General features: G+C 41.7%; 1 protein-coding gene across 4 annotated transcripts in view; it reads right to left on the minus strand.

Moving 5' to 3' along the window:
• Positions 1-84: 84 nt before the first annotated feature.
• The window catches only part of SCLT1 (sodium channel and clathrin linker 1), a 92200-nt gene continuing 69060 nt past the window's right edge, over positions 85-23224 (minus strand). For all 4 annotated transcript variants that reach the window (XM_053253314.1, XM_053253318.1, XM_053253315.1 and 1 more), the window contains exons 20-22: positions 4082-4160; positions 2573-2668; positions 85-526 (exon numbers count right to left, since the gene is read on the minus strand). In XM_053253314.1, coding sequence (XP_053109289.1) covers positions 464-526; positions 2573-2668; positions 4082-4160 — 238 coding nt within the window. In that variant the 3' untranslated portion in view covers positions 85-463. The remainder of the gene's footprint in view (positions 527-2572; positions 2669-4081; positions 4161-23224) is intronic.

A 23224-nucleotide genomic window follows, 5' to 3' on the forward strand; every position in this document is an offset into this window, starting at 1 on the left:
AATACTGATAGGTAGCAATGCTACATGTGGCACACTAGCCCATGCATGACAGTTTTCTAATTCAGCACCTTTAACAAACTCCAGTCCAGAAACACCTGTTTATTAAAACTGAAAAAGTATAAAATATAAAAATCAGTTGTACAATAAGTTTTCAATCCACAGTTAGGTTTGCCACTTTAAAAAAACAAAGCATAGTTTAGTATGATATGTATAACTTATACATTAAGAAAAGGAAGTAAGTTTTGCATCTGGCTTTGCTTTCATTCATTATGTATTTTTTTGCAAATGTCCTCTTCATATTTGTTGTGAAGAAGCCACAGTGTACATTTCTGCAACAATTCCATGTTGCTTGAACAGAGAGAAGAAAACATATCACTTGGTGCATGATAGTACTTAATGCTCCATCCCTGCTCTTCTCCAACAGCTCAACTTATAAACTATAGGAAAGAACAATACATTACTCTTAAATATTTTCCAGGTCTATCAAGGAGGCTGCTTTTTTCCTCTGTATGGTAATTGCACTGAGCTGTAATTAGGAAAAAAACACACAATTAGTTTTTCTTCAGTGGGAATCTTTAAATTAATTGGATTATAATGCAACCTGAAGTAGAAATAGGGAGCTGCCATATACTGTGTCAGACCACTGGTCCATGTAGCTCAGTATTGTCTACACAGACTGGCAGCAGCTTCTCCAAGGTTGCAAGCAGGAGTCTTTCTCAGCCCTATATTGGAGATGCCAGGGAGGGAACTTGGAACCTAGATGCTCTTCCCAGAATGAAAACATCCCTAAGGGGAATATTTTATAGTGCTCACAGATCAAGTCTCCCATTCATATGCAACCAGGGCAGACCCTGCTTAGCTAAGGGGTCAAGTCGTGCTTGCTACCACAAGACTAGCTCTCCTCCAGATGATGTGGAATTTTTATTCCTCCACCCCTATGATCTATTTAAGGTATAACAAAGTGTACAAACTTTCTTTAATGAACAGCTTACTAGATGACTACAATAGAATTATGTAAATTTCAAGTTTTAAAAAAAGCTGTACCCTGATCCAGTGTAGTGGCTTCAAAATACACCTAAAGGTAAAGTGTGTAATCAAGTTGATTTTGACTCCTGGTGCCCACAGAGCCCTGTGGTTTAATTTGGTAGAATACAGGAGGGGTTTACCCATTGCCTCTGCCCATGCACTCTGAGATGATGCCTTTCAGCTTTTTCCTATATTGCTGCTGCCCGATAGAGTAGCAGCAGGGATTTGAACCAGGGATTTGAACCGACAGCCTTCTGCTTGTTAGTCAAGCATTTCCCTGCTGCGCCACCTAGAGCATGCAAATATTTTACATTCATTCCAAGAGAGGAAAGTGATTTCTATACATTTACTAAATGCATCTACATGTGATCCTACCACTGGAGTGGAGTGTCCATATTAGAGAAGTATGTATTGGGGCACCCATGTGTTAACAGTAGTTTTCAGTTTTGAATATGTATTATCTATTTGTCATGAATGCAAAAATGCCACCTTTCAACACCTATGTGAGATTCCAGCAACTGTCTGCACTATAGCGAGCACCTATGCTATATGGGTAAACTCCTATGAAATTACTGCATGGAATCTGCAGTGACAGTGCAATTGGCCCTTTAGGTTACCACGTGGCGACCAGTGTAACATTAGCTTGAATTCATGCTTTGAAACCCATTGACAAAGATCAAACATCCATTCATCCTTCACTGGGTTACCCATTGTATCCTGTCCTTCCTGCAAAGAGCTCAGAAACGTGTACGGAGTCCCCACTTTATTTTATCAAAACAACCCCGTAAGGATGGGAATTGGTGGTTCAGTCCCTGAGCTTTATAGCCCAGTTGGGATCTGAACCTGGGTTTTTGCTTCTAGTCTAGCCTACATGGCTTCGGAATGGGTATCTACTGGACCGCATTTGCCCATATGAATCTGCCAGGCCACTTTGCTCATCATCTTGAGCCCTGCTCGCGGCCTTACTACTTACTGAGATTCAGTTGGCAAGGACAGGGCCTTTTTGATTGTGGCCCCTTGGCTCTAGAATGCTCTCCCAGAATAGCTTCACCATACCCCCTCCCTTAGGGCTTTAAAAAAAAATCTTAAAACCTCTTTGTTCAGAGAGGCTTTTTCATGGTTTATTACAGCCTGGTGGGTTTTTAATTTTTAATTTGGTTTGTGTTGATGGTTTTTATTCTATATTGTGTTTTACTGTGTTCAGTTTTATATTACTTTTACTGTTGAGGGCCTCCCCAAGCAGTATTGTACTGGAGAGGTGGGATAAAAATATTTTTAATAATAATAAATTAAGAACATTCCAACCCTAACCACCACTCCACAATGGCTCTTTTAATATGCCTGCTACGCAATTTATAGTTCTTTACATATTTTGTTACTTTAACAGCTGCCGTAATTCACCACTTTCTCACATGAACCCTTTATTATCCCTTTGCAAAATATACCAGGACTGGCTTGTCATGTTTAAATATTTCTCATTATGCAGTTGTAATGCAGGGGCGGTGGGGGCGTGCGGGCAGGCGGTGTCTGATTTATATTTAAATACCTGTTGAGATGCTGTAGCTGCCCTCTCTTCTGACTGGCTTAGTTGCCTTTGAAGTCTGTTGACTTTTTCTTGATGCTCCATCATTAATTTTTCATTCTGTATAAATGAAACAGCTCATTACAAATGTAAGATTTTGTTATCATATCATACATATTGTAGAAAGCCAGCTTTAAAAAAGAGAAACTTAAGTCAATGCAGGAACTGTACATCACCAAAGGAAGGCAAGACAGGCGGCTCAGTGCACTGGTGCCTAACCTTGACTTGAAGTTTCCAGCTTTCAATGTCCAGTGACAACTTTTATATATAAAATATGATTTGATAGAAAAGTTGAGTGGAGGTTGGGTAAAGTTTTCCCTAAAGTGCTATTAGCAGAGTCAGCCCTTGGAAGAGAGTTAGGACAGATCTTAGGGGGTTGAGAGATAATTCTGTAGTCTAGTGATTTAAAGGTAAAGTGTTCCGTTGAGTCGGTGTCGACTCCTGGTGACCACAGAGCCCTGTGGTTGTCTTTGGTAGAATACAGGAGGGGTTTACCACTGACATCTCTTGTGCAGTATGAGATGATGCCTTTCAGCATCTTCCTATATCGCTGCTGCCTGATATTGGTGTTTGCCATAATCTGGGAAACATACCAGTGGGGATTCGAAATGGCAACCTCTGGCTTGCCAGTCAAGTCATTTCCCCTCTGTGCCATTAGGTGGACAGTCTAGTGCTTTAGGACGGCCAATTCTAGATCCATTAGAGAACAGTTGGTGCATCCAATGAGACAGAGGTTGCTTATGAAAAACCTGCTCTAAAATCATGTATTCTTCAGAAGCAACAACATACCAAGCAGCATTAAGAATGCTAAGCAGGTTATGAGAAATTTCTGCTGAACCTTAAGCACCCAGAAAAGGAATGTGAACCCATATCTTTAGTCTGTTTACCAAATGGGGTGATCAGCTAGTGCTGGCTATTGTTGCATATCAATGTTCAACTCTATCTTGTGAAGAAAAATCATGATGGACTAAATAAATAACTAGACATAGCAGAAGAAAGAAAGGTGTTTCACTTTAAATGGACATTTAATCTATAACTGGTGTAAACTGAGTTTCTGCAACAAGATGTATACTGTAAATTCTCAGAAAGATGCCCAAGAGTTTTAAGGTCTTGAATAGCATATTAAAATGGATATAACTTTCTTTTAAAAAGCAAAACAAGACACATGAGGCCACTTAAACCAGATTTGTCTACAATGGAAGGTTCCAAGTATCAATTATAAATAGCACACAAGCTAAAGATCACAGTAAGGAGCCATCTTATAATTTCTTTTAATCACTGTTCAAAATAAGCTATGAGTGAGGATATCTATTAACAGGTGTTAAGTTAGTCTAATTTTTGTATCAAACAGAAAATGCTTTTCCAGCTGAGAACTATGCTTTAAGAAATGCCCAAATCTTCATAGCAATCTAGTTGAAGCATTACTTTGAAATCTAGTTGAAGCATTACTTCGGAAGAGGTTCATTATCTTACCTCAATAACTTTTTCATTTGCTCTTTCCAGCTGACATAGTAACTCCTGGGTATGAATTTTCTGACGACTCAGCTCACTTCTATCAAACAAGATTAAAAAGCTCATTACTGTAAATCAATGTATTTGTTGAGCTAACTGCTTTCCAGAGGAAGCTGGAACTACTCCCACCACTCTGCAAATGTTTGTTTCCTTATGTATATGAAAAGGATAGTATCTGAAAAAACATACCAAGAGTATTTTGATCCTAAACATACTCATAATGCAAAACCCCAAACTTAATTTTAGTAGGTATTTGGAGTCTTAGATACATCTACAAAACAACAGGCTAATAAAATAAGCAATGTGATATCCTATAAATCTTCTTGGAATATTAACATTTCTAAATCCTAGATATTTCTCCTTGATGGTCTCTATGCAGACAGCTGTATGAGTACCTGTAGCTGAACAGAACCACGTCATAGCATCTTCCAGAGCTAAAATGGAGACCCCACAATTAATTTGATATCTGAGCTGGAGATGCTCAACAACTCCTCTTATGTGATTCGACTGGATCGGATTCAGTTTGTGACATCATCCAGTCAGTCTTGAAGGAAACTGATTATCTAGACCCATTTCAAACTGGCTTTCGAGCAGGCTATGGGGTGGAGACTGCCTTGGTCGGCTTGATGGATGATCTCCAATTGGGATTTGACAGAGGAAATGTGACTCTGTTGGTCCTTTTGGATCTCTCAGCGGCTTTTGATACTATTGACCATAGTATCCTTCTGGAACGTGGGAGGCACTGTTTTACAGTGGTTCTGCTCCTACCTCTCAGATAGATTCCAGATGGTGTCGATTGGAGATTGTTGCTCTTCAAAATCTGAGCTTAAGTATGGTGTCCCTGAAGGCTCCATACTTTCTCCAGTGCTTTTTAGCATCTACATGAAACAGCTGAGAGAGATCATCAGGGGATTTGGAGTGGGGTGTTACCAGTACGCTGATGACACCCAGATCTACTTCTCCATGTCAACTTTTTCAGGAGCTGGCATATCCTCCCTAAATGCCTGCCTGGAAGCAGTAATAGGCTGGATGAGGGAGAATAAACTGACTCCAGATAAGACGGAGGTACTTACTGTGTGGGGTCAGAACTCTAGAGACGATTTTGATCTACCTGTTCTAGATGGGGTCACACTTCCTCAAAAGGAGCAGGTTCGCAGTCTGGGAGTACTTCTGCATTCACACCTCTCCCTGGTTTCTCTGGTTGAGGCGGTGGACAGGGGTGCTTTCTATCAGCTTCGGCTGATACGCCAGCTGTGCCTGTTTCTCAAGATCAACCACTCAAAACAGTGGTACATCTGTTGGTAACCTCCAGACTTCTGTAATGCTCTCTATGTGGGGCTGCCTTTGTACGTAGTCCGGAAACTCCAGTTGGTTCAGAATGCGGCAGCCAGGTTGGTCTCTGGGTCATCTTGGAGAGACCATGTTACTCCTTTACTGATGGGAGATACACTGGCTGCCAATAGGTTTCTGGACAAAATACAAAGTGCTAGTTATAACTTATAAAGCCCTAAACGGCTTAGGCCCTGGGTATCTAAGACAGCGTCTTCTTCACTACGAGCCCCACCACCCATTGAGGTCATCTGAGGAGGTCCGTCTCCAGTTACCGCCAATTCGTTTGGTGGTTACAAAGAGACAGGCCTTCTCAGTCGCTGCCCCGAGACACTGGAATGCGCTCCCTGCTGAGATATGATCTTCCCCATCTCTGGCAATTTTCAAAAAACATCTAAAAACCCATCATTTTACCCAAGCTTTCTCAGCTTCCTAAATTTTTTAGGTTTTAATCTCTGGATTATTTTTAAATTTTTAAATTGTTTAATTTTTTTGTATATGTTTTTAACTTGTTTTATGCTATTGTTAACTGCCCAGAGATGAAACTTTGGGGCAGTGTACAAATTTGATAAATAAATATAATAAAAACAAACAAACAAATAAAAAGCAGAAGCTGCCCGCACTCCTTTGCTTGAGAAGGATATCCCTTTAGTGCACATGCATCAAGAAGTGTGCATGCACCTTCTTGTTCAGTCTCTTCTGAACAAGAGAAAACACAAGATGAACCGACAGCCATTTGAGTAAGATACCAGAAGCAACAAGAGCTTGGGAACTGTACAAAACAGGAATAAACACCTGGTTCAATATGATTGTATAGCTACTATTTTGAGAATAACAAGGATTCTTCTATTGAAGTAATGCCACTGAAGGCCTTGTTAAGGCTGAAACACGATGGGCAACATTAGAAAAGTACTGGAAGAATTTTTTTTTCATTGTATGTTCTGTGGCTGATGTTGGCTTTTTACAAGATACAGAGCTTGCATTTCCATTTCATTTATGATTAATTGGATTTTTCATCTATTAAACCAGACACATACAAACTTAGAAGGAAACCACATGAATAATTGGATTGCACATTTTGGTACTTTCTCTATGTTCACTTTGAAGACACCAGTGGTGAAGTCCGTTTTGAATGTACAGGTGAAACTTGGAAAACTAGAATATCGTGCAAAAGTCCATTAATTTCAGTAATGCAAATTAAAAGGTGAAACTGATATATGAGACAGACGCATTACATGCAAAGCGAGATAAGTCAAGCCTTAATTTGTTAGAATTGTGATGATCATGGCATACAGCTCATGAAAACCCCAAATCCACAATCCCAGAAAATTAGAATATTACATGGAACCAAGAAGACAAGGATTGTAAATAGAACAATATCGGACCTCTGAAAAGTATAAGCATGCATATGTATTCAGTACTTGGTTTGGGCCCCTTTTGCAGCAATTACTGCCTCAATGCGGCGTGGCATGGATGCTATCAGCCTGTGGCACTGATGAGGTATTATGGAAGACCAGGATGCTTCATTAGCGGCCTCCAGCAATTCTGCATTGTTTGGTCTCATGTCTCTCATCCTTCTCTTGGCAATGCCCCATAGATTCTCTATGGGGTCAGGTCAGGCGGGTTTGCTGGCCAATCAAGCACAGTACACTGTATACTTTTCAGAGGTCTGATATTGTTCTATTCTTCAATCCTTGTCTTCTTGGTTCCATGTAATATTCTAATTTTCTGAGATTGTGGATTTGGGGTTTTCATGAGCTGTACGCCATGATCATCACAATTATAACAAATTAAGGCTTGACTTATCTCACTTTGCATGTAATGCGCCTGTCTCATATATCAGTTTCACCTTTTAATTTGCATTACTGAAATTAATGGACTTTTGCACGATATTCTAATTTTCCGAGTTTCACCTGTATACTACACAGGAATTGTTTGGACTCATGCTTTAGATTGGTTTATGTATTCATTAGCATCCACGATTTTCTATAGATATTGTCTATATTGAAGTTTTAGCCAATACTTCATTTGTTTTTTCCTATATTTACTAACTGTATAGTGTGTAGAGGATTGCAAATCTGTATTATCAACAGGTTATATAGTTCTTTGGAGGTTCATGCATACTTTTAGATTATATTTTTCTAGTAGATGATTATATTGTGGTGGGTTCTTCTTTGGTATACAGTACCGGTGAATTTGGGAGAACTCATGTAGGTCCTTGTTAGCCTCCTGAAGATAACTTCCATCTCCATCAGGATCCAACTCTGATTCCAAAACGCCCCCCCCCATCAGCATGTTGATGCTGAGCATACCAGCAGCCACAGTTTAGATGCTTCAAGGGCCCTATCCTTTGACCTTAATAGGATAAGCTTTCAGCACTGAGCTGCATTTATTCATCTGATATGGGGGGTCCATGCTGGGACTGAACAGGAAAGAGCTTAGCCACTCCTTGAGGCTTCTGCACTGGACAAGGACATCTTTTTTGAGAAGGGCGGAATGAGTGCCTGCTTCAACTTTCTAGCTTTGCAAGAGGGCTCGGAGTTGCAGGATTTTTTGTATCTGACTACACAGTCAATCACTCAAATGTCAGTCACAGGTAAGCAACCTGTCGTATTCTCCTACATTAATACACATAGGGACATAGGAAGCTGCCATATACTGAGTCAGACCATTGGTCCATCTAGCTCAGTATTGTCTTCACAGACTGGCAGCAGCTTCTCCAGGATTGCAGGCAGGAATCTCTCTCAGCCTAAGCAAGCTGTTAGAGTGGCCTGATTTGGAAAAACAGACTTGGGAAGAACTATCCTCGGGTTTGAGCGATAGAACCTCTTTTCGAGGTCCAAGAAAGAAACCTTCAAGGAAACGGGATGGAATGGGTGCCCTCATACTAGGGAATTGGAACGTTTCCCTTCTCGTAATCAGGTTAGTAAACCTGTATGTCATTTATGCAATGCTCCTGCATAGGAATAAGGAGGGAAGACACGACCAAGAGGTTCATGCAGATGAGACAGTAAATCTCTTCTGGAAAAGTTTGCATGGTTATGTGCAAAAAGACTAGTATTTCTAAACAGCAATGGGACAAATTATGGAAATGGACGTTGGACGTAACCCCCCTGATTACCTGATGTGCCTTGTAATCCCCCACCCCTGAGTTACAGTACTACCTGCATATACTTCATAACCTTGTGGGTTTCCAAATCCTTGTGTGTAAATCTTTGTAGATATATCATGTATAAACAACCACTTTGTATATAATTGTGCTTTGGCAACATACTGTATGCTTTGGTAGCTTGTTGGTTCAATAAAAAAATCTTGTCCTATCTTGGAGATTCCAGGGAGGGAACTTGAAACCTTCTGCTCTTCCCAGAGCAGTTCTATCCCCCGAGGGGACTATCTGAGTGCTCACACTTTGAGTGTCTCCCATTCAAATGCAACCAGGGTGGACCTTCCTAAGCAGGCCATCCATGCTTGCTACCACCAGACCAGCTCTCTTCCCCTTGTCTCAGGGTTGAGTCCATCTGCAACAACAGAGGCACAGAAGAAGCTGCCTTTGACTGGGCTGGATCCTTGGTCCCTCTTGCTCAGGATGGTCTACAGCAGAGTCCACCAGACTGTTGCTGAACACATGCATTTAATGTTCAAAATAGCTTTAGAAAACACCACAAAGTGAGGAAATAATAGACATCTATTTAGAACATTCTAAATACCTTCACTAAAGGGGCACTATAATGGGATTGCCCCTTTAGTGAAGGTGAGTAGCCATTATAAACCTCAAAATTATATTTCTTACAAATATAACTACTGTTGAAATAACTTGAAACTTGGCATGTGTGATCCACATGATGAAGTCTAGAAGTGTGCCCAACTTCAAGAAGATCTGATTTAAAATGCCATAACTACAGCAGATTAAAAAGTGCTGAAAATTGACCCTTTGGTCCTTTCTTGTCCAAATTTTACCCAGGCATATCACATTTCTTTTCAAATTTTTGTTTAAAATGACTGATATCTGTTTAAGCTGGTCTAGGAAGACAATCCTTTGTTGGTTCAGTGAAGTTTTGAGCAGCAGTTCAAGTTATTAAGGTTTTTCTGCCCCATTAAAGTCTATGGGTAACAAGTGCTGGCAAAATTATGCAGAGTGTGACTGTTTTGATAATGAAGCTGGAGTGCTGACTGGCCCCAAGTCACTCAGTGCGTTTCATGGCGGAATGCAGATGTGAACTTAGATCTTCCTGGACCTAGTTCAGCACTAATCACTATGTCACACTGGTTCTAGTACACCATTGTAATGCAGAATATCCAACTGTTTCAGAAATATATAATGCAGAGTTCATAAGAATCAAAACTAAACATGACATTGGAACTAGACTGCCAACACTGTAATGATAAATTTCCTTTTCAAAGAAATTAGACAGCAAAACCAACAAAAACAAAACCACCTGCTGGTTTAAGACCAGAGTTAAGGCTCATTCTGGCTCAAGCTCCACAAAGCTGGGAAATCAGAACCTAAGCTGATGCCTTAACAGATAAGCCATGTGATTAGTAATGATTATCTGAGGACTACACCTGGGTGTCATTGTGCAGAAGCACTGTGCCTTGTAGAGATGCAGCAGAAATTCAGAGGCATTTCTAGGAAGTGATTGGGGAAGCTGCACCTTTTGAATTTCTGCCTGGATGCATCCCTCCCTAAGCCCATGTTCAGCTGAAAGACCAAGGCAAAGTGGGAGTGGATGGAGCCTCATTACTAAAGCCATCATCAATATCAGACTCTACAAAATCTTTACAGCTTATATGGGGCAGAAGTTCAGACTGGCACCTTAACTTGCCATTTCCATACTATTCAGAGCATGAGTGAAAATGTAGAACATCTTAACTCTCCTCTTAAATCAAAGGTTTTTGGATTCATGTCAATATTCATATCATGTCAATATTCATGTCAATATTAAAACATATTCCTACAATACACAGGTTGTGAAAAGAAAGGTATCTCTTGTGTGTATTCTTATTTCCAATTCCAAAACACTAATTTCCACCCAAGTTTTGAGCAAAAACACCTCCCCCTCTCTCTAACATTAGGAGGCTATTCACACAATGGGGTGAAATTGGGCTAGTGGAGGCTAGCCCGATTTTGCCCCATCGTGTGAACCACCAGGCTTGGCTGCAAGCCCAGTGGTTCCTAGGCGGGTAACCCGCCTAAGTACCCCTCCCCTAAAACCAGGTTTCCGGAGCAAGCACTCCACAAACCTGCTGGTTTTACAGATTGTGAGTAGCCATGGTGCAGCTCCGCACCGTGGTTACTCATGAGTAGACCCCCAGAGGGGAGGCAAAAAGCCGCCTCCTGGCTCTGAGGGTCTCCCCAGGGCTCGTGCAGGGGATACTGGAACTTCCAGGGGCCGCGCGGCCCCTGAGCTCCGTCATGCAGCCGGCAATTGTGTGGGCAGCCGATCCGGCCACCCAGGGCTCCCTTCCTGCTCGTGTGCGGGGAGAGCAGGCTTAGTCCGCTCTCTCCGCGCACCCTCCAAAACTGGGTCTCACTGATCATGAAACCCGGCTCTAGGTCTACTTGAAATACTTTTCATTAGGGCAGCGAGTTTGCCCATTGGCATCTTTCTACTCTACTCCTTTGAGGGAGATATCATCAATCAATGTTTATTTTGATCAAAGATCAAATACAGAGTTTAAAACTAACTATAACCAACAGGATCATGACTGTGTCAAGTGTCATGTTTTCACTGCTGCTACACAGAATTTAGCTACCATGCAAGTTGTGTTTTCATTTGTATCACAGAGCAATAGCTTAGTATAGAACCCCTCCGGTCTGTTCGGATGCCGCTTTAGTAGAGGGGAAATATATCTTGTACGGGGAGTCTTGTAAAAGGGGCGGGAGGGTGATGTAAGATTATTCATATTATATTTGCAAAAAAGAAAAAAAGAACACAAGAAGCTGCTGTATACAGAGTTGGACAAACTCCTCAAAGGCAGGATGCCTCCGAGTACCAGTTGCAGGGGAGTAACAGCAGGAGAGAGGGCATGCCCTCAACTCCTGCCTCTGGCTTCCAGCGGCATCTGGTGGGTCACTGTGTGAAACAGGATGCTGGACTAGATGGGTCTTGGGCCTGATCCAGCAGGATCTACCTTCCCCAGCTCTCCCCATGGTTCGCCTTGATCTAGGCCAGTTTGGCAGCTCGATTGTGGACTGAGCCACATGGGTGGCTTGGTAAAGGACGAAGTGGCGCGCACGCTTTGGCTTTGGGTTATACCAGGGGGTGAGCGGCGACAGCCACAATGGGCAGTAAGAAGACTCTTAATCTGTCTCTCTTGCCACCACCCACCTGTTTGTTTGTTTATTTCAAATATTTCTGTACCTCTTGTATAGAAATAGTATTTTAGGAGATTGGAGATAAATCTTTACTTTAGTTAACGTGGGTAAGTTCAATAGACTCTTATTAAATTAGGCTTCAGAATCTAATCTAGCCATCATAATCTAATCTATTTGTGAACCGCCCTGAGCCATATCGGAAGGGCGGTATATAAATCTAATAAATAAATAAAATAAAATAAATATTAATAATTCAATATGTCGGTGATGCCATGCCAATATTAACTCCAATCACACAACAAAAAGGCTTTTTTAAAATTGTGCACACCAAGAAAAACTAAAATCTGGTAAACATAAAAACATAAGATGTTTTGGTATGACACACCATCAACAAATGAGCACAGATGAAAACCTTGGTTCCCCGGCTGTTAAATGCCTTAGATGTTATAACACACAGTTCCCTGACTGGCGGAGAGATAATGAGCGAGACGGGTGGAGAGAGAAGGGGGGGAAAACACCTTATTCTTCTCAGAAGCTAATAAACTTCATAGCATCGTCCAGTGCCTCCCGAGCATTAAGGTCAGGTCTCAGTTTCTCTATAAATAATGCTTCCTTGATTTTCCTTCTTTGTAGGTTCCATTCAATCCCTAAAATAGATATTTTAGGGGGCACCATTTGGCCTTCATGCTTAATCCTCATATGCAATGACCAAGGATTTGTTCTCTTTGCACAATGCCTCATAGCAGATAGATGTTCTTTATATCTATTTTTCGATGACCTCCCAGATTCCCCAATATAGAATGAAGTGCAATTTAAGCATTGAATTTTATATATTGTACCTTTCTTTCCAATTTCCTTCCCCCTGTTCAAAAATTACACAATCTTGTACATCACATCTCCAATCATACAATCTAGAGTTAACTAACTATTGTTTTAAGTGTCATTGGTGCTGTGCAAACCATATTCACCTTAATTCCCTGTCCTTCCAAGATTCTCTAGGTTTGCCTTGTAAATCTATCTGTAATGAATAGTATTTTAATTCTAATCTATTAATGAAACGCAGTTTTGTTCACTGTCCCCATCATGATTTAACAGTTCGTATCTTCCACCATGCATATCAAGGTGCTGATACAGCTGTGTGATTATGCAACGTATAATCTCTATTTTTGGATGCAGTTTGATCCGAGCCCCTGGAGGGAAGTTGACACAGGTTGCCCAAGAACAGCAGACTGGGAGCTGATCAGAAGCTCTGGGTCTAGGGGGTGCTTCTTCAGCCATGGATGGAACCACATAACCATCAAAGCATGATCCAACACTTCCTGATCAGAGCTCCCTATAAGCAGGGATTCCCAGATGTTGTTGATTACGACTCCCATCATCCTTACCTCTGGCTGGGGATGATGGGAGCTGTAGTAAACAGCATCTGGGAATCCCTGTTACAGGAAACACTGCCCTGACTCAATTGGCTACCCTGCCTGGCTACCTTTACCAGCCAGAGTAAGGGTTGAGTATGTATGTGGTTGCCAGACATTTTTGGACTGAACAAGCTGAAAATAATCCGAAACAGAACAGATTCACACTGTAAATGTGTTATATGCATGCATACAATCAGTGGGGTCTTCTCTGTTCAAACAGTAACTCTCCCTTTCTAAAAAAGCAGATCACAAGCTTTAGAGTTTTAAACGTTTCTTGTGAAGTGGGCAGGAATGGACACTATTTAGAAACACACAAGTGCAGGTGTGGATTTCCCAACATGCATCTCTTGGTTGAAGCCACAGTGTCATATGCCAGCAATATCCTTTTGCCATTTGTATTGACCAAACTGTACTGTCTGTATGCAAGAAGTTAAAGACAAATACAAGATTGAAAATGTTATCACTCAAATCAGTGGTGAAGCATTTCAGTCTCTGGGCATTCCTTTACAGACTGGAAGGTTGCCCTATTTCCACACACAAAAACACCCACCCCCTCCCCAGAGTTGCTGAGTTGGAGTTCTTAAGTTCTGACAGGATCAGACTTGGGTTGAATAGAGATCAGAGACGCACTACCTCACTACAGAAAGAAATTGTTGTCCTTTAGTTATTTTCAGTCACTATTAGTTTTGCTTTAGTATTTATTATCAGTTGGAAGTGGATCTTTTGCCTTTTCACTGGACCATATTTGATTCTGCACAGTAACGGGACACAGCTAACTCACAATGCTAAGCATCCGAACCGCCTTCTAAAATACCCTCTTGTGTGTGAACGCACACACATGCCAAGTAGAACACATCATGCATCTGGCAAAATGCCTCCAGTCCATTTATGCCCAATGAGTTGATTAGCCTTTCAGGTGCCACAAGACACTGGCTTTTGCTGCAGGGGACTAATGTGTACTGCTTGGGAATTTCCTAAAATTTAAATAACTGGTGGACAAGAAATGGTAGAATGCCAAGACAGTGACATCACATATGTGATTCTAACACTGGCAACTTATACTTTATAGCCCAGTTGTGTATTTAAGTTCAGCTCCATGTAATAATAAAACCCAATAGTTAACTGTTTTTAATTGTTAAAATGTCTCTATACAAAGCATTGAAGATGTTACTAAGAACAGTTTTGTGCTTTGTGAGCAACACTAATGTTTAGATGTAATATTACTAAAACTACTGAGATCAAATACGCCTGAAACATTATTTTATAATGTGTACATGTAACTGTGTACTATAAAACCATGTAACTTTGTAAATCACCACAGCAAAAAGGAACATAAAACTGACAAATAAGAACAATAGTCAGTTTTGACTGATTGATATATATTCCATTTTTTCCCTCCCGATTAAGAGGTAAAGGATGTTTTCTAGAGATTGCTCAAGTAACTGTCTACAAGCAAGTACCTGTGAGTGGGAAACAAAAGGTGAGCTGTTTAGTAGTAAAGTTAAGGAGATAATAAATCTGCCAGCTGTGGGAAGTGTTTAATGCAAAATTCTCATGCGACACATATAGCACATTCCAGATGTTTTTCTGTTGAGTTATGCTGTAATATGCTTCAGTTATTCTTAGTAATTATATATTTTGTAGACTGCCAGTACCTGCAGCTGTTTTTCATCCTGTTAACATTTTTTAATCAATATCTTAAAATAAACAGTCATCACTGCCAACTATTATAGAACCCAAGCCAAAAACAACATGGTAGGAATGACAAGAGGAGTCTGATCCCCCGCCCCACTCCCAATATGATTTAGTTAACAGACTAGATGGTATGTCAAAAAATATTGTTCTGGCTAATATCTAATGAAGACAACTATACTATTCTACATGGATCTGTATGGGAATTCATGAGAGATTTGTATAACCAAATGTTTAAAGACATACAAAGGCCTAACTATGATGCAGAAACAAATCAGTATCGGTGTAATCCGATACCGATTCACTCAAGTCAGGAGAATCCAAACAGCTGCTTGGGGAACTTCCATGTCTGCAGCCCCATCCTCTGTCTGCTGCCTCCATTGCCTGAAATGCTGCTAATGGACACTGGGAGACCCTTTACACTACAGCCATGTCTGATGAGGCACAAGTAAGTGCAGTCTGAAGAGGAAATTACAGAAGCTCCAGCATACATGAGCTGGCTGGTATTATGATCTGAAGACTGTACGTCCTATGTCTAGCTACAAATATACAAGTCCTGCTGGGTTCAATAGGAATTACATTTCTCTAGTTTAAGACACATTCATATCCATAAGCTTGGTGCTGTAGGTTAATGCATAACTCCTTGATCCTGAATTTGTTTCCTTCACAGTTCAGTTTATGACTCCAGAAATAGGCAAACTGGACTGTGAATTCACAGACACCACTACTGAAGACATCTGGGAGTCTTTGAAGAGCAACATAGAAACACTTAAAGTGGCATATTTTCCTATGTTATGATAAGTAAAGTAAAAGGGCCTTCAAAAAATGAAAAGCACAGAGCAGAGGTCATTTCTCAGCATTAGGAGCATGCCCAATTAGCAAACGCTGAATCAGCATTGTTGAGATCCAAGTACCTTAAGACACTTAAAGAACTCCCTTGGAGACTTGTTAAAATTGAGCCTGGAAGCACGGCAAGACTTTGTTTTAATGCCTGGGGCTATTCCACTATATATACTTTAATGGTGATTTTATCTTGGCGGTATCTGTTGATTTAAGTGTCCAAAGCCCAAGAACATTGTGCCTTACAAAGTGGGGGAACTTAAGAACAACCCTGCTGGATCAGGCCCAAGGCCTATCAAGTCCAGCATCCTCTTTCACACAGTGGCCCACCAGATGCCTCGGAGAAGCCCACAGGCAATAAGTGAGGGCATGCCCACTCTCTTGCTGTTGCTCCCCTGCAATTGGTATTTAGAGTTATCTGGCCTCCGAGGCTGGAGGTGGCCTATAGCCACCAGACTAGTAGATACTGATAGACCTGTTCTCTATGAATTTATCTAAACCCCTTTTAAAGCCATCCAAGCTAGTGGCCATCAACATATCCTGTGGCAGAGAATTCCATAGATTAATTATGTGTTGTGTGAAAAAGTACTTCCTTTTGTTGGTCCTAAATTTCCTGGCCTTCGGTTTCATGAGATGACCCCTGGTTCTAGTGTTGTGAGAGAGCGAGAAAATTTCTCTCTACTGCATGCATCATTTTATACACCTCTATCATGTCTCCCCTGTAGTCGCTCCCCTTCCAAACTAAAAAGCCCCATATGATGTAGCCTAGCCTCATAAGGAAGGTGCTCAAGATGGCCCTTGGTCATCTTGGTTGCCCTCTTCTGCACCTTTTCCAGTTCTACAATATCCTTCTTAAGATATGATGACCAAAACTACACATAGTACTCCAGGTGTGGCCACACCATATATTTGTACAAGAGTATTATAATATTATCATTTTTATTTTCAGTTCCCTTCCTAATGATCCCTAGCATGGAACTGGCTTTTTTCACAGCTGCCGCGAACTGAGTTAACACTTACTTTCAATGGGTTGTCCATCACAACCTCAAGATCTCTCTCCTGGTCAATCACTGACAGCTCAGACCCCATCAGTGTTTATGAAATGCTCATGATTCATTTTTCTTTGCAGGAAAACAGCCAAACTAGAAATGATGGAAGCAGGTGTGTGTAAACATGGAACTGCCCCAGTCACATAGACTGAGGAATAGGGGTGTGCACGAACATAAAGTTGCAGTCTGGCTCAAATTCAAATCAAATTTGAGCTGAACCGCATGCTGCTGAACCCGTTTGGTCGAACTGACAGGCCAGGCTAGTCCGTTTGGCGAACCAGTTCGGCAGCCAATGCTTGTAAAGGGGAATACGGTTAGGATTAATAGTTTTTAATGCTGAGTTTTAAATGAATTTGATGTTTTAATCATTTTAAAATTTTGTTTGTATTGTTTTCGTTGTACACCACCCAGAGAGGCAGGTTTTGGGAGGTATAGAAATATTTGAAATAAACAAAAACAAACAGGTGGGTGGTGGCAAGAGAGGCAGATTAAGGGTCTTCTTACTGCCCATTGTGGCTGCCGCCGCTCACCCCCTGGTACAACCCGAAGCTAAAGCGTGCGCGCCACTTCGTCCTTTACCAAGCCACCCGCGTGCCTCAGTTCACAATCGAGCTGCCAAACTGGCCTAGTTCAAGGCGAACCATGGGGAGAGCAAGGGAAGGTAGATCTGATTTTTATAGCAAAAGGGCTATGCAGAACCCTCTCTGTACCCAGCACTCTCCACAGCGCCCTCCCCCCACCCCGATTTTTTTTTTTGCCCAGCCAAGGTCATTTCCAAAAATGCTTGGAAGAACAGACTGTGTGGAGGTATAACCAGCATTCAGTGGCGACACAGCAACTGTTCCAAGAGCCACACCTCTCTTTTTGACCACCTCCTCCTCCTCATTACTGCTGCTGCCTACTGTAAGACGCATGCACCCTCCTCCAACATTTCCTTATTTGCTGCTGTACTGATTAGGAGACTGAGGAAGAAGCAGAAGAGGAACTGGTATTAGGCACTGCATATAAAGTCGACCAGTGCTCTGTGCTTTAAAAAGGGCATCTCCAGTATATTCTAATGCCCTTTCCACATTTCCTCTTCCGCATACTCCCCCTTCTCATAATCAGCCTTTACAGAGGCCATTCTATGCTTCTCCAAGGAGTGAATACCAAGCTCACAACTCTTGTGTCCTATTGCTTTGGTTTCAGAGAGAACTTTCTAAGTTCTCTCTGAGCCCATGTAAAATAATCAAGAATCACATAATTGTGTGATCTTATATAAATTATCATCAACAGCCTTGACATGGGGCCAAACTCATTTCCTGTCAGCTCTGCTAGTTAATTTGTGGGGCTAAGCAATCTTAAAACAAGAAAACAAGCAAGTTTAAAAACCAGCATACAAACATGAAAATAATGTTCACCTGGACAGAAGACCTGCATTTTAAATCAGAAGGACTGCCACAAGGAAGGGGTGAAACGGGTGGTGCAGCAAGACCAGTAATAAGTTCTGCCCACCAGTGTTCCCTCAAACAGGAATACCCAGGTGTTGTTGACTACAACTCCCAGAACCCCCAACAAAGCTATTGCAGCTGGGGATGCTGGGAGTTGTAGTCAACAACATCTGGGAATCTCTGTTAGAGGAAACACTGCTGCTGCCCACATGCAATAATCATGGCATATCCCAAAGCACCCTTTAAACTGAGCTCCCTCTAATTCAGCCACACAGTTATACCTAGAGTGGGGATAAAAAGGTAAAGTGTGCTGTCGAGTTGGTGGCGACTCCTGGTGACCACAGAGCCCTGTGGTTGTCTTTGGTAGAATACAGGAAGGGTCTACCATTGCCATCTCCTGAGCAATACAAGATGATGCCTTTCAGCATCTTCTTATATCACTGCTGCCCGATATAGGTGTTTCCCATAGTCAAATCCCTGCTGGAAACATACCAGCAGGGATTCGAACTGGCAACCTCATGCTTGCTAGGCAAGTCATTTCCCTGCTGCACCATTAGGTGGCTTGGCAGCAAAAAGAACCATAAGCCAATGTGAAAGGACACTTGCCATCCCAGCCTTAAAGCCTGGGGACTATACAGGTGAAACTCGAAAAAGTAGAATATCGTGCAAAAGTTCATTAATTTCAGTAATGCAAATTAAAAGGTGAAACTGATATATGAGATAGACGCATTACATGCAAAGCGAGATAAGTCAAGCCTTAATTTGTTATAATTGTGATGATCATGGCATACAGCTCATGAGAACCCCAAATCCACAATCCCAGAAAATTAGAATATTGTGAAAAGGTTCAACAGTCTAGGCTCCAGGTGTCCCACTCCAATCAGCTAATCAATCCATAACACCTGCAAAGGGTTCCTGAGCCTTTAAATGGTCTCTCAGTCTGGTTCACTAGGAATCACAATCATGGGAAAGACTGCTGACTTGACAGTTGTGCAGAAAACCATCATTGACACCCTCCATAAGGAGGGAAAGCCTCAAAAGGTAATTGCAAAAGAAGTTGGATGTTCCCAAGGTGCTGTATCAAAGCACATTAATAGAAAGTTATGTGGAAGGGAAAAGTGTGGAAGAAAAAGGTGCACAAGCAGCAGGGATGACCGCAGCCTGGAGAGGATTGTCAGGAAAAGGCCATTCAAAAGTGTTGGGGACTTTCACAAGGAGTGGACTGAGGCTGGAGTTAGTGCATCAAGAGCCACCACATGCAGATGGATCCTGGACATGGGCTTCAAATGTCGTATTCCTCTTGTCAAGCCGCTCCTGAACAACAAACAACGTCAGAAGCGTTTTACCTGGTCTCAAGAAAAAAAAAAAGAACTGGTCTGTTGCTCAGTGGTCCAAAGTCCTCTTTTCTGATGAGAGCAACTTTTGCATCTCATTTGGAAACCAAGGACCCAGAGTCTGGAGGAAGAATGGAGAGAAACACAATGCAAGATGCTTGAAGTCCAGTGTGAAGTTTCCACAGTCTGTGTTGATTTGGGGAGCCATGTCATCTGCTGGTGTTGGTCCACTGTGCTTTATTAAGTCCAGGGTCAATGCAGCCGTCTATCAGGAGATTTTGGAGCACTTCATGCTTCCTTCCGCAGACGAGCTGTATGGAGATGCTGACTTCATTTTCCAGCAGGACTTGGCAACTGCCCACACTGCCAAAAGTACCAAAACCTGGTTCAATGACCATGGGATTACTGTGCTTGATTGGCCAGCAAACTCGCCTGACCTGAACCCCACAGAGAATCTATGGGGCATTGCCAAGAGAAGGATGAGAGACATGAGACCAAACAATGCAGAAGAGCTGAAGGCCGCTATTGAAGCATCCTGGTCTTCCATAACACCTCATCAGTGCCACAGGCTGATAGCATCCATGCCACGCTGCATTGAGGCAGTAATTGCTGCAAAAGGGGCCCAAACCAAGTACTGAATACATATGCATGCTTATACTTTTCAGAGGTCCAATATTGTTCTATTTACAATCCTTGTTTTCTTGGTTTCATGTAATATTCTAATTTTCTGGGATTGTGGATTTGGGGTTCTCATGAGCTGTACGCCATGATCATCACAATTATAACAAATTAAGGCTTGACTTATCTCGCTTTGCATGTAATGCGTCTGTCTCATATATCAGTTTCACCTTTTAATTTGCATTACTGAAATTAATGAACTTTTGCACGATATTCTAATTTTTCGAGTTTCACCTGTAGGAGCTGAAATGGGATACACACACTGTGCTTTCCGACACAGAAGTCTCAATCTCATGTGATACATTTACATTACCCTATTCTTCTTGTATAGAGGGTATTCACAAATGTCTCTGAAAACACCAGAAATAAAATCATCAACTATATCTATGTCTTAGTTAGACCATGATAACTGCCAAAGTGACAAGACTCTCCTCATGAGATGTGCGTTAAGATTTATACTTTTTAATAAGGAAAGAAGAGAATTGTTCACTCCTGTTCATGAACGGAAGTGTCTGAAATTCCTATTACACTGGTAAATAGGATATTAAATCCTCTCAAGATATCTCCAGCTGCCACAGCATCGACAGATTCTTTTGACACGCAGAAGAAAATTTGCTGCAGTGTGTCATGTTTCTCCACTAAGATTCAAAGATCACAAGACATGATAATCATTTCATCAGATGTCTTCCCATTTTATTGCTCTTGATTATAACTGCTCAAAGAAAGGTGACAATTGACAAGTAGGATGGCATATATTCTCCCCATAATACTACAGTTCCCATCTGAAAAACAGGATGGAGTCATTTAAGTCAATGAAGTCCACCATGGGTTGAGATGGCCCACTGGTGAGGACCTGAAGGAATCAGGGTGCTCAATCTTTTAGGTTTCTGTTCATTTCTTTTAGCTCATGGTAAGTTCTTTTTCATAACCATAAGTTTATTTGATTAAGCATTTAAAGGAGCATAAGTTTCAGTTGTGCCACTGCAAAGTCTCTTCTCTAGTCAGTTACAATAGATTTAATAGCTAAAATTACTGTTTAAGCAAAACCTTTTTAAAAAATCCTCCAAGAACTAAAGACTTAGACAACTGTAACATTTGATAGCTGGCCATGCCACTTTTAAATATTCAGGGCTCTGGTTATTGCCCTGCAACAGCCTGAAGCATGAAAATACATCACGGAAAATGTGAGTGAAACGGATACTTTAGTGGCATATGTAGGCTGGAATAAAAACCATTAGCTTACTCCATCTAATAGAACGCTGTTCACATTACCCATCATGCTGCTAACAGGATGTTATATTTGCATGAGTAGCTAGTCAAGAAGGAAACAGAAGATCAATAAATGGAAGGTACGAGATAAAGGAACTCAAAAGGAGGCTACACCTTACTGAAATTATGAAAAGCACTCAACCACACAAACTGGCTATTCATTTGCAAGAGACACAGGGTCTCTCAAAAACAAAGTAATAGTTTCTGCACACTGGGGGCTTTCACGATCTGAAAGACAGAAGTACATACATTTACGTATTAAGAGAATTTCCCCAGCCCCAAATTCCAGTGAGTTACCAAAATTTTACAAAATATTGAGGGCATAGGAGAAAATGTTAGAATAACTTGTGCCATTGTTTGGAGAAAGGGAATTCCTGCCTTTCCTTCTGCCTATTGTGAAGGGGGTGATGGTGGTGGAATGGGATACACTGCTAACATCCAATCACAGCTATGCTAAAATCCAGGATTTTTCTACTGTTTTCTATGGGCAGCTCTCATTTCCATTCCAGGGGAGAGAGATGGGGGGTGGGAGAGGTGTATTTGTGTGTTTGTCTAAAGGAACCAGACATCAGACAAGCTATGCAGAGAGAGGGAGGGGACGGAGGTGTGTGTATCTAAAGGAACCAGACATCAGACAAGCTATGCTAATCTACCATGTCTATGGAGAAGAGCAGTTGAGGCATGGAATATTATGGTATTTGCTGAAAAACACACAGAAGCCCAGATGATGGGGAGAAAGGGAACTGATTTGCTCCAGTCCCTAACAGTTTACAGTAAGGATCTGAAGGGAGGTGGATTAAGATTGCAGGAGATGCATGCCATAAGGTTAATAAAATTCTCATCCTTCCACTGCACTCCTTCCACTCCTCCCCAACATAGCAAGAACATGCTGAGGTTTGAGATGGGTAGCCAGCAAAGCCCTCAAGGGAATAGTAAAGAAAAGGTGTCCTTTCTCTCTCCTTTCACTCCTGAAACTCCTTGCCTCCACCTGCCCCCTCCCAAGGCCCGAACACCACAAGAAGGTCCCTACTCCAAGGTGGCTTGAGCCCTGAACAGAAGTGTTCCCCTTAGGGACTACAGATAATAGAGTAAGAATAGGAGGTGGCCCCTTGTCAGCCATCTAGTCCAATGCCCTACTCAATGCAGGAAATCTAGAGCTAGAACATTCCCTATAAGACTGTGGCCTGCCTCTGCTTGAAGAACCCCAGCACCCCAACTGATTCCACTGTCAAAGTGCTCCATAAAGAAGTTTATCCTAAAGTTCAACTGAAGTCTGCTGTCCTGTAACTCAAGCCCATTAGATATAGCCCTGCCCTCTAGGGCAGCAGAGAATGAGATATTTGACCTCTTCTATGTGACAGTTCCTCAGGCACTTGAAGATTGCTATTATGTCCCTCCTCAGTCTTCTCTTCTCCAGCTAAACATACACAGTTCCATCAACCTTTCCTCACCAGGTTCATTTTTAAGACTCCTGAGCATCTTTGCTGCCCTCTTGGGAACCAATCCTAATTGGTCCATACCCTTTTTCAAGAGCAACACAGTACTACAGACAGGTCTGACTACTGCAGAACAAAGTGGAACTATCGCTTCTCGTGACTTGGAAACTATGGAGAGGATTGCTGGTCTTGTGGTAGCAAGCATGACTTGTCCCCTTAGCTAAGCAGGGTCTGCCCTGGTTGCATATGAATAGGAGACCTGATGTGTGAGCACTGTAAGATATTCCCCTTAGGGGAGGGAGCCACTGCTCTGGGA

Source organism: Hemicordylus capensis, chromosome 5, assembly GCF_027244095.1.
Source record: "Hemicordylus capensis ecotype Gifberg chromosome 5, rHemCap1.1.pri, whole genome shotgun sequence".
In the NCBI taxonomy this organism is placed as follows: Eukaryota; Metazoa; Chordata; class Lepidosauria; order Squamata; family Cordylidae; genus Hemicordylus; species Hemicordylus capensis.